At 39.1% G+C, this 15957-nt stretch overlaps 1 protein-coding gene across 3 annotated transcripts in view; it reads left to right on the forward strand.

The window, feature by feature from the left end:
* The window catches only part of LPIN1 (lipin 1), a 117588-nt gene extending 102320 nt beyond the window's left edge, over positions 1-15268 (forward strand). For all 3 annotated transcript variants that reach the window (XM_060787473.2, XM_060787491.2, XM_060787481.2), the window contains 9 exons: positions 92-184; positions 1677-1732; positions 3617-3761; positions 4094-4242; positions 5005-5091; positions 5512-5664; positions 8028-8142; positions 10557-10660; positions 13264-15268. In XM_060787473.2, the coding sequence (XP_060643456.2) occupies positions 92-184; positions 1677-1732; positions 3617-3761; positions 4094-4242; positions 5005-5091; positions 5512-5664; positions 8028-8142; positions 10557-10660; positions 13264-13423 (1062 nt within the window). In that variant the 3' untranslated portion in view covers positions 13424-15268. The remainder of the gene's footprint in view (positions 1-91; positions 185-1676; positions 1733-3616; positions 3762-4093; positions 4243-5004; positions 5092-5511; positions 5665-8027; positions 8143-10556; positions 10661-13263) is intronic.
* The last annotated feature ends 689 nt before the right edge of the window (positions 15269-15957 follow it).

Consider the following 15957-nt stretch of genomic DNA (forward strand, 5'->3'; position numbering starts at 1 on the left):
TGCTTGTGCGTTTTCAAACTTCTGTTTGCATGAATTAGATTATCTTTTTTTGTTCTGTTCCATTATTTATGTTACCATCCATTTATCACAGGCCACTGTGGATTCTATAATGAGGGATAAGATGCCCAAAAAAGGTGGAAGATGGTGGTTTTCATGGCGAGGGAGGAATAGCTCTATCAAAGAGGTAAGTTTGGAAATGAGATAAACTGAGCTTTCCTTCCAGGTGAGACTGACTGTATTTGGAGCTGTGTGTACGCTATGTAGATAAGGCTAATGTATCTCACTTGGTGTACAGGCAGTTCAAATTTGGCATTAAAAAAGAATTCTGAAATGTGTACATACTTATGCAAATCTGCATTTTTATGCATGGCTAATCTTGCATTTTTTGCTATTTTGCTCAATTGACTAGCTAGCTCATTGTGAGGAGGAATTACACAAAGCACTGAAGCTTAGTTAAAATGCCATTGATTTTTTCATGGCATTTTTGTGGGTGTTGCTGGCAGGTTTTGAAGGACATTTTAATGAAAACTGAAATTATATACGAAGTTCTTTGCACTCTTTTCTGCAGTACTGTGTGTGTGCCTGCTGTCTAAGAACAGAAAAGTTGCCATGCTATTCTAGGGCAAAATTCCATCTTACAAGAGCAATATCTACCCCAAAATGCCCCTGAAAAACTTTATGGGAAGGCTTGATGGTGGTGGGCATATCCCTGTTTAAGGTAGATAGCTTGTGAACACTGAAGCAGTGTAATATGCTAATGCTAGGACACATAAGGCATAGTGGTGTTTTTCCACCAGCAAATAAGCCAGTCAAGGTGGTCCCATTGGTGATTAGCACACTGGGTGCAGTGCCTAAAGACCTTGGCCTGCACTTAAAAACAATCAGTGCAGACAAAATTACCATCTGTCAGCTGCAAAAGGCCACCCTACTTGGATATGCACGCATTATTTGCTGATACATCACACAGTCCTAGACACTTGGGAAGTGTCCGACTTGTGATTTAATACAAAAGCTGGCAGAGTGATCTTGTTTACTGTGTACTAATCTTGTTGTGTATCAAATAATGCTGATGATTTGTTAGCTGCCTCTCCCCATGATTCATGGCAGAGCACAGTTAAAACACACTGATAAAATATAATAGTCTCTGCTGGCAGGTTGAATGTATTTATTTATTTATTATTTACGACATTTATATCCTGCCTTTCTCAAGCCCGAAGGCGACTCAAGGCGGCTTACAAATTGGCAGCAATTCGATGCCATAACAACCCACAATATACGACTAAAACATTTAAAACAGCATTATAAAATCAATACAACACAAAAACCACTAAAAACATATAATAACCAATGTCTTCCTGCAAATGTACTGCCCTATGCACCTCCTAAATTGCTCCAGAGGGTTGGATGCCCTTGTGGGTGATATTGTGGCTTGCAGGGAAGAAAGATGAAAAGGGAAGTTAGAATCCTGCTGGCGTAATGTTGTATTTTGGCCCACAATGAGAAGAGTCCTGATGGATTTGTTCTGCAGCTATACTCATTCCTGAAAGTAGGGGGAGACAGTGCATTGCAGTATCTTCCTTTTATTGCACTGAGACAGTTGTACTGTGCCTGTGGCTCTAATTTGCAGAAACAGTTGGATTTTCATTCATATTCATGTTCTTGTACTTTCCCTGTAGGAATCAAAGCCTGCACAAGGTCTGGGTGGAAATGAAGAGTTGGACATCGTAGACAGGTATCAGCAATTCTACCTTTGTGAAATGCTGTAGAATTTGATTTGCAAAAAACCCTGTGCAGTTTGTTGGCTAAGAAATGAATGGCTGTGAATTCCTTAGACATCTAAACCTTGATTTTTGTCCACAACTTCTAAATTGCCAACTATTACTAATTCTTTCATTAGACTTAAAAGAGGCAATGGTTATGGGTGAGACAAGATAATTGCGGCAGCAGGGCTTTGGACATCAATGTAAAAGAACAATCATGTAGCTACTTGTGATGGGGCATTTCCACTCAGTCCAGAAACATTAATTTAAGGATCAAGGTTTATATGTCATTCAGGATCATTAAGAGATTCTCATCATTACGAAGGTGAAGCAAGCTCTATTTAAAAAAATAGGGTTTGTGTTCTAGTGCAACATGCTGTGACATTATTGGAAAGGCCGAAAAGCTTACCATAGAAGGGTGTTAAGAAGGCTTAGGCCCCTTCCACACAGTTAAATAAAATCCCACATTTTTTGCTTCGAACCAGAATATATGACAGTGTAGACTCAGATATCCCATTCAAAGCAGATATTGTAGGGTTTTCTGCCTTGATATTCTGGGTTATATGGCTGTGTGGAAGGGCCCCTAGCTATCTGGAGTTGGAAAAATGTCCAGAGTGTGTGTAGATCTACAATATCTGTCTCTCTGTATTCATACATTTTCTCAGTAAAATCAAGAGGCACCCCAGTTTTACTGCTGGTGTGTGGTTATGCCTCAAAGAGATTAGCAATATTGGAGCTTATTTCTACACATTGTTTACAAACCAAACTGTATGACAAGACAAATATAAGTATGCAACCAGTTTCAGATTTACCATTGTGCTCAGATCTGCTTAATGATTTTTTTACGATGGATTTTGCTTATGTGGTACAATTCTAAAATTGAAGGCTTTCTGTTTCATAGTGTTTCCAGATATAATGATAAGAGTTGATAGTCTAAGGGAGTGTGCCACAAAACAGGCACCGTAGGCCTACTGAGCCTACCTACTTTAGGGGCCAAAGGAAGGGGCCTCATAACTTAACTAGAACAGGACCTCATTTATCCTAAATCCGGCACTGTATGTAGTAAAAGAGAAGCAATATTTTCCTTTCCTTTCCCCTTCTCTTTTCTTTCCTTCCTTCTTTGAAATAGCAAATTCCAGGATTGTTTTCCTAGATTCCAGTAAATAATGCTGTTAACTCTAAATACATTACATTCTTGTTTATCCGAAAACAAATTATATGCTAGGCATGAATGGCAAAGTTATCTAGTCATTGTTGACTGAATTTTGCCAATAAGCTAATTCAAAGAATTTACCTTAAAAGACCAATTGCTATGCTATTAATGGGAGAAAATTCATAATGGTTGACTTGTGAACCATCAAAGGTGTATAAGAGTGAATATTTGAATTTACATTGTGATTAATATGATTGAGAGATAGTTTGATATAATGATTGTAATGTCAAACTAGAACCACAGTGACTTGTGCTCAAATCCCTAGACAGCCATGAATCTCACCAAGTGGCTTTGGGCCTGTCATTATGCTGCAGACAAACTTACCACATAGAGTTGTTATGAGATGGGTATTTTGCATGCAGCCCTCATCACCTTAGATCAATGGTTCTCAACCTGTGAGTCGCCAGATGTTTTGGCCTTCAGCCCCCGGAAATCCTAACAGCTGGTAAACTGGCTGATATTTCTGGGAGTTGTAGACCAAAACACTCACATGTTGAGAACCACTGCCTTAGAGTAAAGGTGGTATACCATTCTACTATGTGGAATAAATAATGACAAAGTGATAACATTTATATTTATGCACCTCACCTTCAATGGACCACTATAGAAAATGAGCTCATGCATTTTGTGGGTGATGTTTCAGAATCAAAGATGAGTCTTCTTCGAGCGATGAAGAACATCGAACGACAAATCAAGCGCTTGGAACTTTAATGACAAATGCCAATCACCATCCTCTGTTATCTGGAGTAGGTTACAAAAAGAGCCTTCGACTCAGTTCTGAACAACTTGTAAGTTCATTTAGTATTTACTGTTTGTTGATTTATGAGATAATACCCCCACTTTCCACCTTCACCTTTGCCTCAAAATGATACTAGAAAAATGAAATTTTATAAAACAGGAAGCTTTACTTATAAAATTGCAAAATGCTGAATAGAGTCCTTTGCTCATGGACAAAGTCCTTGAAAGGAGTCTGTCAGTTACTAAAGCAGTTTACCTTCTCCCTTAAAAGGCTATGTGTAAGACTGGAGTATTCTGAACTACATAATTTGTCACCCTCTGCAGCTTTAACACTGAATTTGTTTTGTGTAAACATATGTTTTTTGTTGTTTGTTTTTTACAGAAAAGTCTAAACCTCAAGAGTGGCCCCAATGATGTAATCTTTAGTGTTACAACACAGTATCAAGGAACATGTCGTTGTGAAGGCACCATCTATTTGTGGAACTGGGATGACAAGGTCATTATATCTGACATTGATGGCACAATCACAAGGTGAGTTTTTCACAAGAGAGGGGATGAAAACATTCTATTCTGGAAACTATTTTTAGAACTTTTAGAATTTTTTTTGTGTCAGGAGCGACTTGAGAAACTGCAAGTTGTTTCTGGTGTGAGAATTGGCCGTCTGCAAGGACATTGCCCAGGGGATGCCCGGATAATTTATCATCCTGTGGGAGGCTTCTCTGATGTCACCACATGGGAAGCTGGATCTGGCAGACGGGAGCTCACCTCGCTCCCCAGATTTGAACTTCTGACCTTTCGGTCAGCAGTTCTGCCTGCACAAGGATTTAACCCATTGTGCCATTGAAGACTGACAGGTCGTAGGTTCAAATCCAGGGAGAGCCCGGATGAGCTCCCTCTGTCAATTTCGGCTCCCCATGTGGGGACATGAGAGAAGCTTCCCTCAAGGATGGTAAAACATCAAAACATCTAGGCACCCCTGGGCAACATCCATGCAGACGACCAATTCTCTCACACCAGAAGCAACTTGCAGTTTCTCAAGTCGCTCTTGACATGAAAAAAAAATCACATGTAGAAAATGCTTACAGATGTGGGTAAATTAAACTGTGGGTACTGGTCCTGTGAATATGGGGATCATACTATTTCTTCATGCTGCCTCATGTGTTTGGTTGACATTGGCATGCTAGACTGTGGCAAAAAGTTACATTCCAGAGTGCTCCTGTATTGTTAGCCATTGCAAAAATATTAACAGCCTACAGTCCATTTGCCTCATTTTGTTTTTTTATCTTCTTCTAGGTCAGATACGTTAGGCCATATTTTGCCGACTCTTGGCAAAGACTGGACACATCAAGGCATTGCCAAATTGTACCATAAAGTGAACCAGTGAGTATATTAGTCGATTGCCATTTAATTCTGAGAATGCTTGTATCCACTGTATGTTCTTTCATAAAGAGAGAAAAAAATGGAGATGTTTTAGCATGGCTCAGTTGATCTCTGTATGGGGAGGATCAGGCTGACTGAAGATTATATCAGCTGTCAATAGGTGGAGAAAACTAAAGTCAAAGATTGGCAGGTGGTATTTTGTTTTCATTTCTGCTTGCTGACTGTAGTTGTGCCTACCCATTGTCATTTTATTTTCCCCCCTTTACCTTTACCAAAATTTAGTCATCTCACACTGTTAAATTTTTAACATTTGGCTGGAAATATGTACATGCACATGTCCTTTATGGTTTGACTACGAGAACATTTGTAGAATGTTTGGTGGCAATGCCAGTAACAGTACATTTTCTCTCCTTAAAACAGAAATGGATATAAGTTCCTGTACTGCTCAGCACGTGCTATAGGGATGGCAGATATGACCCGAGGATATTTGCATTGGGTCAACGAGCGGGGGACGGTATTACCTCAAGGTCCTGTCTTACTGAGTCCCAGTAGTTTGTTCTCAGCCTTTCACAGGTATGGTTACGTCATTTTAGTCAAAATTTTAGTCAAAAATTTAAAGAGTTTTAAATAACTTATGTGTAAAGTTTGAGATGTATTACCTTTGTTTATTTTAAGTTGTTACTTTAATTTTATTGAGTCTGTCTTTGTTGTTTGCTATTGTGCTATTTTGCTTATGTACTTGCTGTACTATATTCCCGCACTGAGTGCTTTTGTAGTGGTGAGATGGTGGCAGCATACAAATAAAGTTGATTATTATTATTATTATTATTATTATTATTATTATTATTATTATTATTAGATACGCAATAAGATTAGTACATCATACAAGACCACTATGCTGGATTTTGTATTTGATCACACAGCGGGCACTTCCCAAGTAGGGTGGCCTTTGGCAGCTGATAGATGATAATGTTGTCAGCGCCAATTGTTTTTAAGTGCAAGCCAAGGTCTTTAGGCGCAGCACCCAGTGTGCCGATCAGCACTGGGACCACCTTTACTGGCTTGTGCCAGAGTCTTTGCAGTTCTGTCTTTAAATCCTCGTATCATGTAAGCTTTTCCAGTTGTTCCTCATCTGTTGTTGTTGTTGTTATTTGTTACTATTGGTATTGAATGTTTGCCACTGTATTTTATTTTGCTAGAATCTGCCCTGAGTCCCCCCAAGGAGATAGGGCGGGTAATAAATAAAGCATGATGATGATGATGATGATGATGATGATGATGATGATTTTTATTACACTTAATCCTGTGAACTAGAGCTTTCCAGACTATGTGTAGTGACACATTAGTATGTCGGGTGCAGTGTATAGCTGTGTCAGGGAAACATAATGAGAAAGGACAAAAATCTTGGAAATATATGTTATCTTACAAATAATATATGTTAGAATATATAATGATAGGTTTTCAAAAAATACATTGTGTCTCCATGCATTTCATTATTACAATGTATGTATGTTGTCTATATCTCTTATAAGAGATTGGTTTAACTTCCGTTTTACTAGTAAAACCGAATTACTGTGTCACAAAATGATGCAGGTCTAAAAAGTGTGTCACAGACATTAAATGTTTGGAAAGCTCTGCTGGTTGCTCATGGTCTCAGCAGATGGGGTTGCCTTGCCCTAAACCTGTCCCCTGGATCATAGACTGCCAGTGCTCATAATTATGGACATTTCATGGTTTGGAAGTCTTGTTTGGTTGCATTCTGCAAGTCACTTCTGGTGTGAGAGAATCAGCCATCTACAAAAACGTTTCCCAGGGGACACCCAGATGTGTTACGATCCTGGGGGGAGGCTTCTCTCCTGTCATGTTTTTAACTTTATTTGTGTTTTCAAATACATGATAATTAGATTATAACTAGCTTCTGACACGATAAATAAAAATAAATGACTTGGAACAGTAGGATAGGTTTAGAAACATTGCTCATTTGAATAGGTACTTCATTTGGCAGTTTGTCGGAGATATTTTCTGAGCTTCAAAGACTATGCATTTTTATGACAAGGTTTTGAATCTTGTAAACCAGGGCTTTGCAAACTGTCGTTAGTATGCTGGCTGCAATGTATGGGTGTGTCATGTGAACATAATGAGAAATGACAAGAATTTTGGAAATGTATGGTATCATCTTACAAATAAGAGGCATCCATAGCGGCTCCCTGCCATGTGGTAGTCAAATTCAGTTTTGTCTTGGCTGCGAGTCAGTACTTCATCCCTCTGGCCTGAGTCTGGCAGAAGATAAGTTGCTGAAAGCAAATTGCTTGGCTAAGATTTTCAGTGGAATATAGTCATGACTAGTTTTAGCTCAATTTGAGACCCACAGTCCAAATTTTGTCCATACGTGTAATTTTAGAATCCATCGTTAGGGAGAACATCTGTTAGGGTCACACAAAATGCCACAATGTGTGTGCAGGGTTTTTAGCTCTGCCAGCTAAAGGTACAAATAACAAGCAGTGGAGGAAGACACGGATTAGTGAAAAAATAGGCCAGATGCTGTGTCCCTGGAGTCTGTCATTACAGCTGGATCTTTATGTTTTTAGAAGAGGGCTTTGAGGGACAGCCATTGCTTTATCCATTTGAAAATTCTGCGTGTAGTCTGCATTCATTCAGACAATAATCTTCATTTTCAGACTGAGTCTGAATTGCAAGCTTCAGGGCTTCAAAACCTGACTATAGTTTTGGCCAGCATTTGCTCCTCCTTTTTAATCGTCACCCCCTCAATATGGAAAGCTCAACATAAACATTGACAGAGAATCAGGAGTTCATTACCCCCTTTTGACAAATTGGAGTCCTGTCAATTGACACCTTTCAAGAAGGCTAAGAAAATGAAAGAAAGTGTGCAATGTTTATAAAGCTGATGCATTGTGTTTCTATGTTCTTTATTTCAGAGAGGTGATAGAGAAGAAGCCGGAGAAATTTAAAGTACAGTGTCTAACTGACATCAAAAATTTGTTTCTCCCCAACACAGAACCCTTTTATGCTGCTTTTGGCAATAGGCCTGCTGTAAGTATTTGGTTTAATATTTTTTTAAATTAAGGTCTCATCCTGAAAGAACTTGGCTGGGTTCACAATGTCTTTTCGGGCTGGATCTGCACTGCCCTATATCCCAGGATCTGATCCCAGATTATCTGCTTATCCCACATCTGTATAAATAAAAATGTAATGTTCGTTTGTGGGATTGACATAACTCAAAAACCACTGACACCAAATTTGGACACTATACCCCTAACAGACCAACAAGTGACCATCACTCATAACTCCCCCCCCCCTCAAAAAAAAAACCCAGCGGAAAGGACTTAAAACCCAAAAAAGCTAAATTACGAAAAGCAAAATGATGGTACAGAAAAAAAGAGAAGGAAGAGGGAGGGAAGAAAGGGGAGAGAGAAAGAAAGAAAGAAAGAAAGAAAGAAAGGAAAAAAGAAGGCAGGAAGGAAAGAGAAAGCTGAAGGAAAAGAAAAAGGGGGAAGGAAGGAAAGACGTAGAGAAGGAAGGAAGGAAAACAGGAAAGGAAGGAAGGAGGGAGCAAAGGAAGGAGAGAAAGAGGGAGGGAAGGAAAGAGAGAAGGAAGAATGGAAACAAAAAGCAAAGGAAGGAAGGAAAGAAGTAGAGAAGGAAGGAGAGAAGGAAAAAAGGAAAGGAAGGAAGGAAAGAGGGAGCGAAGGAAAGAGAGAAAGAGGGAGGGAAGGTTGGCCAAAGCAATGCGTAGTGGGTACAGCTAGTATAATAATAATCCAGTTTGTTTCTGGGTGATATTCAAGGTGCTGGCATCAGCCTATAAAGCCCTAAATGGTTTGGGCCCAGCCTACTTAATGGACCGCATCTACTCCTGTGAACCCATATGAGCCCTGAGGTCATTAGGAGAGGCCTTACTCTCATTCCCACCATTGTCCCAAGTATGATTGGTGGGAACGAGAGAGAGGGCCTTTTCAGTGGTTGCCCCGCAGCTCTGGAACTCCTTTCCTAAAGAAGTTAGAACGAGTCCCTCCCTGCTAGCATTCAGGAATCAAGTAAAAACTTTCCTGTGAAAACAGGCCTTTCCCGAAGGAGAATAAATGCCAGATCTATCATATGCAATGCCTGGGCTGAAATAGACCTCCAGCAGTGGACCTGACTATGGCCTAAATGAACTGATATTTGTTGGGGGTTTTCAGTCTATTTTAGTCTATTGACTGTTTTTATGTTTAGATGTCCATCATATTTATGTGGGTTCTTATGATTTTAATAGGGTTATGTCTATGGTGCTGTTGTTTTTTATTGTATGTTACATTTTTGCTTTTTACATGTTGAGTCCTGATCTGGGAGAAAAGCGGGATAAAAATAATATAATATAATATAATATAATATAATATAATATAATATAATAAATATAATATATAATAAATATAATATAATATAATCCAGTTCAAAGCAGATAATCTGGATCAGATCCTGGGATATAGGGCAGTGTAAATCTAGCCTCAGAAATATTAAATGCAGATACTAGTGCCTGCAAATAAATCATAATGTTTATATTTATGTGGATTTGCATAACACTTTATTTAAACTTTTGTTATATATGAATATCTGGTCTTCATTAGAGTTGGGAAATTTGTGGTCCCCCAGAATATGTTGAACCACATCTTCCATTATGTCTCAATATTGGCCGTGTTACTTGGTGGAAGCAGTTATCTGTAACTTATTAGCAGATTATTCCAAAAATATAACATTAAAGGTTGCCACATTTGCAGTCTCAGCCTAGAAAATCCAAGCAAATTAGTAAAGTCCACAGCAGAGGCTAGAAATGGAAACGGAGATAGTTTGGAATGATACAAATCAGATATTTGTTATTGTTATCATGTCACTGCTATTATAATTTTAAAGAGCCAATATATGGAATAAGAGGGAGCCCTTGGTGGCGCAGTGGGTTAAAGTGCTGAGCTGCTGAGCTTGTTGTTACGGGGAGCGGTGTGAGCTTCTGCTGTCAGCCCTAGCTTCTGCCAACCTAGCAGTTCGAAAACATGCATATGTGAATAGATCAATAGGTACCGCTCTGGCGGGAAGGTAATGGTGCTCCATGCAGTCACATGACTTTGAAGGAGTCTATGGACAACGCCAGCTCTTCGGCTTAGAAATGGAGATGAGCACCACACCCCAGAATCAGACATGACTGGACTTAATGTCAGGGGACAACCTTTACCTTTACTATATGGAATAAGATTTAATGTTTATATTGGAAAGTGCTTATTATACTTTTAGAGGTTGTGTATTGTTTGATGTCATGGCCTATGGCTGGTACAACAAACAATTCAAACATTCTGCTTGTTGGAAGTAGGAGTCCAGCTAAATCTGAAGGGCGAGTCGTCTCCTGGTTTTACATAAGCATATTAGAAAAAAAAGACTTATTTTAGAGGAACTTCACTTTTTTCCTTTTGTTCTAGGATGTGTATTCCTACAAGCAGGTGGGTGTTTCATTAAACAGAATATTCACTGTTAACCCCAAAGGGGAGCTAATTCAAGAGCACGCCAAGACCAACATCTCATCGTGAGTATCCCCTTGCTCTTAATGTAGCATGAACTAGTTAGTTCTCTTTCTGTAAGACCTTCACTAAAGTTATAGCAGGAATTAGCTGTCATGCCTTGAAATTAGTTTTCATTAAAATGATCCATATTACCCTAGTTTTACCTTGATAATGTCAAGGTTAGTCTCTCTTTGATTTATAATATTAATTTAAGTTATTACATTATTAAACAACTGCATTTAAAAAATAAAGAATTAATGCAAGATGTTTTTCTGTTCATGGATACAACAGAACCATGGAATAGAAGCTCCTGTGGATGCATTGCTAATTTCCCTTGCCTTTAGTTACAATCTGCACGCACACATATTCATTCCCTTCCTTCCCCTTTTCCCAGCTGTTCTGTTCCCCCACCTACTAATAATATTGCCAGACCCATTTTCCTTATGTGCTTAATCACATTGTTAAAATCACTCGTAAAAGAGAACCTGTCTTCTCAGAAACCCAGTCTTTCTGTCAAATGGCATATATCCTTGTTCACTAATGATGTCACAAAGGAATAGGTCACTAAGAATGTTTGGATTTAGAGTTCATGAGAGAGAGAAAAGGTATTGAGATAATTTTATATCATTCTGCACAAGTGAGTTAGTGCAAATTTGGCTACACTTGTAATGGTGTTTTAATGTGCTACTTAATTGTGTTTTAACTTTTTTAGGTTGTCATAATTTATAGCTAACCTTTTTTTGGATTTTGAGCCATCAGGAGAAAAATGACATACAAAATGAATGAATGATTTATATCCTAAATCTTGTTTTGGCCTGCATCATGAGGCCATGCATTGGGAAATGGACTATAGTTGGACCTCCACATTTGCTGGGGTTAGGGGCACAAGACCCCTGTGAATCTGTAAAAACAATGAATAAATAAATCCACTCTTTTTAACTTGGGAGAGAACCTCTCTAGGGATCTCTAAGTCCTCCAGTGTGACTCTGTGGTCAACACCCACCTGAAGTTGTTCATAGAATTGCACTGGAGGACATTGAGAACATTTTAATGAAACCCATAAATAATTGTGCACCACAGGTGAATCCCACATGGGAGAAAATAGGGATAAAAATGAATAATAATTATAATACTAATAATAACAACAACAACATCCAAAAAAAAGTCAAACCCACAAATAAAGCATATTTTGATTTGCTATTTCCGTTGAGGATTATTCCTTTGTAGCCCTCCTCTCCCCTCATCCCATTTATTTTCATCTTTCACTCAGGGTCTTTCCACACTGCCCTTTATCCCAGGACCTGATCCCAGTTTATCTGCTTTAAATTGGAATACACAAGTCCACAGTGCCAGATAACCTGGGATAAACAGATAATCTGGGATCCTGGGATATAGGGGCAGTGTGGAATGGCCCTCAGTCCTTGGTTGTGTCAAATGAATGTGCTCAGAATAGTCATCGGCATCATTCCTGTGAGATGAGAGAAGTGTGTGTGTGTGGGTTGGAGGAATACTTTGGATCCATTATAGCTAGTGGTTACATTTTTGTTGTTTTTTTTAAAAAAACCCAATACAGATGTTTTATTTATTTATTTTTCGCATTTCTATCCCGTCCTTCTCATGACGACTTACAATGGGCCCCATTCCGAAGCCATTACATAACAAATTACAAAAATAAAACCACAATTAGACATAAAAGCCTAATTAACAATACATAAGCCATCATTAAAACAGTAAAACAGTAATTTAACCATATCTAATTACTGACTTAACTGTTACCTCTTTGGAAGCCACTTTGATATAATGTATTGTCTAAGGCTTTCATGGCCGGAATCACAGGGTTGTTGTAGGTTTTTCGGGCTATATGGCCATGTTCTAGAAGCATTCTCTTCTGACGTTTCGCCTACAACCTCACAACCCCACAATATATGGCAGGCAAAACATCAGGAGAGAATGCTTCTAGAACATGGCCATATAGCCCGAAAAACCTACAACAACCCACCTTGATATACATCATGGTAAAGAACTTACATCATAGAAAACTATGTAATATCTCTTAGCCCAGCTCCCCAAACCTATCTTAACTGACACTAGCCACACCGAGTGACAGAGGTCTCTTCTCCAGATCATCCAGGCATAGCAGGATGGCGCTATCAGTCTCCTTCCACGAATGATCTGTGAAGTAACAATCAGAAGCAGGATCCCTGTCACAATGTCTTGTCCTATGGCAGTTCACTGGTGGGAGGAGTCTGAAAACATCCTGATCCCAGGGAGACCTCCATTATTTGTTGCATTCAGGCTGCTAAGATAGGTATTTGCAATGGTTGCAATAATGTCACAGTTGTAAATGTGAATACCAAAAAGTTACAAATATATAGGAATATCTTACACATTTATAAGTGCTCAATTGGACTCCAGTCCAAATTTGGAAAGTGACAGAATAATGTTATGATTCTGTTGAATGTATTGAATAATCTTATCTTAAATTGAGAGAAGGAAGGAAGGAAGGAAGGAAGGAAGGACAGAAAAAAAGAAAGAAAGAAAGAAAGAAAGAAAGAAAGAAAGAAAGGCTGGACTAATGTTTATTATTGGTAATTTCCAATAATTATCTGTGATTATTTTTTTCTAGGTATGTGAGACTCTGTGAAGTGGTAGATCATGTATTTCCCTTGCTGAAAAGAAGCCATTCTTCAGATTTTCCATGTTCGGACACATACAGTCGATTCACATACTGGAGGGATCCATTGCCACCTTTTGAAAATCAGGACGTTCATTCTGATGTGCCATAGTGGCTTATGAAGCTTCTTAGCGGGAGTTCAAAGGATGCACTTTGGTTTCTGCACTTCAGCAACACGGCTGGATTTTTGCCACTTACAGTTCGCCCGGAGTTTGGGATGTAGTGAACGTTTCTTAAATGCCAGTTCAGAAATTCCTTTATTGTCCTTCAAAGTAACATTTCTGAATGTTGCACTCCTGGCACTTCTCCAGCATCGTGCTCGAGATATACCACAAACGGTATAGTCTTATTATGCAAGGACATTTCTGAGTGCCATGATACTGTGCTTCTAAAGAGCAAATCTTATGTGGTCTTCAATTGTTCCATGATGGCTTCCATACCAGTGTGGGATTTGTTTCCAGACTGAGATTATCATTAGAGGCTTCCACCCTCTAGGTTTTGAGTAGAGCAGGGGATAGTAACTGTAAGCCAATGAGCTGAATACTTATTTCAGCACCTTCAAAAAATATTTGATCAGCAAAGAATGACCAAAGCTACTGAACAAAAGTCAGTTGGTCTGCAATCTAAACTTTTCTAGCATTTCTGTAATCCCCAGAGCTGGACTTAGCTTCCATTGGCTGGGTGTCTGGCCATGCCTTCCAGTATTATATATGCCAAAATGAAGCTGCCAGATTGTTTTGTACATTTGTGGTACGTCCCCACAACAAGAACAACATTGAGTGCACTTATGCTACTACTTTGTGTGTGCTGACAGCTTCCATGAATCGTGGGCATAATTTACAGAAAGAAAATGACAAAGGTTAGACAGATTGGCCAAGTCCCTGGAAAAGGATATAAACTCTGTACGGCATCTTTTGCTTTACTCAAGGAGTAATCCTGCTGAAGATGTTGAAATAACTAGTTGTCCTGCCATGGAATGCCTTCAGGTCATGTATTGAGATACATTTGTTGTTTTGAGTGGGAAGTGTGGGGAGATGATGCTTAAGGCCTAGTTACTCAACCATAATATGAACCGTTGACTCAGCTGAGATGTGATGTACCTGTTCATAAATCAATGAGAGTGAGAAATCATTCCCAACAATGTGTTTTTCACTGTGGTTCCTGGTCGTTGCTTCTATGTAATCACCAAAAAAGAATGAGTTCGTTTAATTAGACCTGGGATGTTCTGAACTGACAAGGACAGCAGATGTCAATATCGGTTCCTGAGTACAAACAATATGTTCCTGAAAGCAGTCTTTATTTGCTTGGTGAACTTCATGGGAACTGTACTGCTTGGGTCCACAGATTTTATTTGCACTACTTTTTGAATCTTTATTTTTTTGCTGTCTGTGGATCCTCCTCTTGGTGCGTTTTCTCTTTTCTCCCCAAAATTCCCTGACAACACTATATGGATTCTGTACCATATAGGTAGCCATCACAGGGAGTTTACATTTGAATTTTGCATTTCCCTTCTTTGCCTTCTTTTCTTTCTTTTTCTTTTTTTTGCTGCTTTGTAATCCTTGGCTGCCTTGAGATATAATGATTTATGTTACAAGTATTTCTTTCAAGAAGCAACTTTTACAAGTTGCTGGTCTTCCTTAAAGCAAAGGTTTCTGCTGCTTAAATGCCAAATGATGCTTGAAGCAATTTGTTTTTTAAATTTGTTTTTTAAATAATATTTATTGGTGAGTGAATGATGGAGGCTAAGAGGCAAAGTAGATTGGATGACAGTCAACCTTGTGAATTGGTACCAAAGTCCTCAGAAGGGATTTAAAGTACTCTGTGTTTGGGTGAAAGAGAAGAAAGTTCCTGAATTCATTCTTCCCCTGGTTGTGTATTCCCTTCAGAAAGATCCCTACAAGCATTTCTTGCAGTCAATTAAAAGGTTTCCCCTTGACATTAAGTCTAGTGGTGTGCGACTCTGAGGGGTGATTTCCATTTCTAAGCCGAAGAGCTGGTGTTGTCCATAGACACCTCCAAAGTCATTTGGCCAGCATGACTGCATGGAGCACCATTACCTTCCCACTGGAGCAGTACATATTGATCTACTCACATTTGCATGTTTTCAAACTGCTAGGTTGGCAGAAGCTGGGGCTAACAGTGGGAGCTCACTCCACTCCTGGATTTGAACCACTGATCTTTCGGTCAGCAAATGCAGCAGCTCAGCGGTGTAACCCACTGTGCCACTGGGGGCTCCCATTGCAGTTGATAATAAAAGAGAAATAAGTATTTGGATTTATTAGCTCTTTACCATTCCCTGGGTTGTGTGTAATTCAGTGGTCTTTTTGTGGCCCACAGTCCTCCCAAATGATTATTCTGCTAGCTTTACAGTGCAGTCCTTGGCTTCTTTACTCCACTGAGTGGGACTTGTTGCCAGTTAAGTGCCTTTCAGATTATAGTCTGCATTCTGCAAATTGTCTACTAAACCACGCTTATTTCTGGCATACTCCTCTTGTCAAGGTGTCTGCTATGGATGGGCTGGAACCTAATTTTGACCCCCCCCCCCTTTACAAATAATATGTTGTTCTCCAATTTTGATTATTTCACTTTTATTTTTTGGAGAAATGTTGGAAATAGACCTTCCCTTCTCAAGACTATTGCCATGTT

Source organism: Anolis sagrei, chromosome 1 (assembly GCF_037176765.1).
Source record: "Anolis sagrei isolate rAnoSag1 chromosome 1, rAnoSag1.mat, whole genome shotgun sequence".
NCBI lineage: Eukaryota > Metazoa > Chordata > Lepidosauria > Squamata > Dactyloidae > Anolis > Anolis sagrei.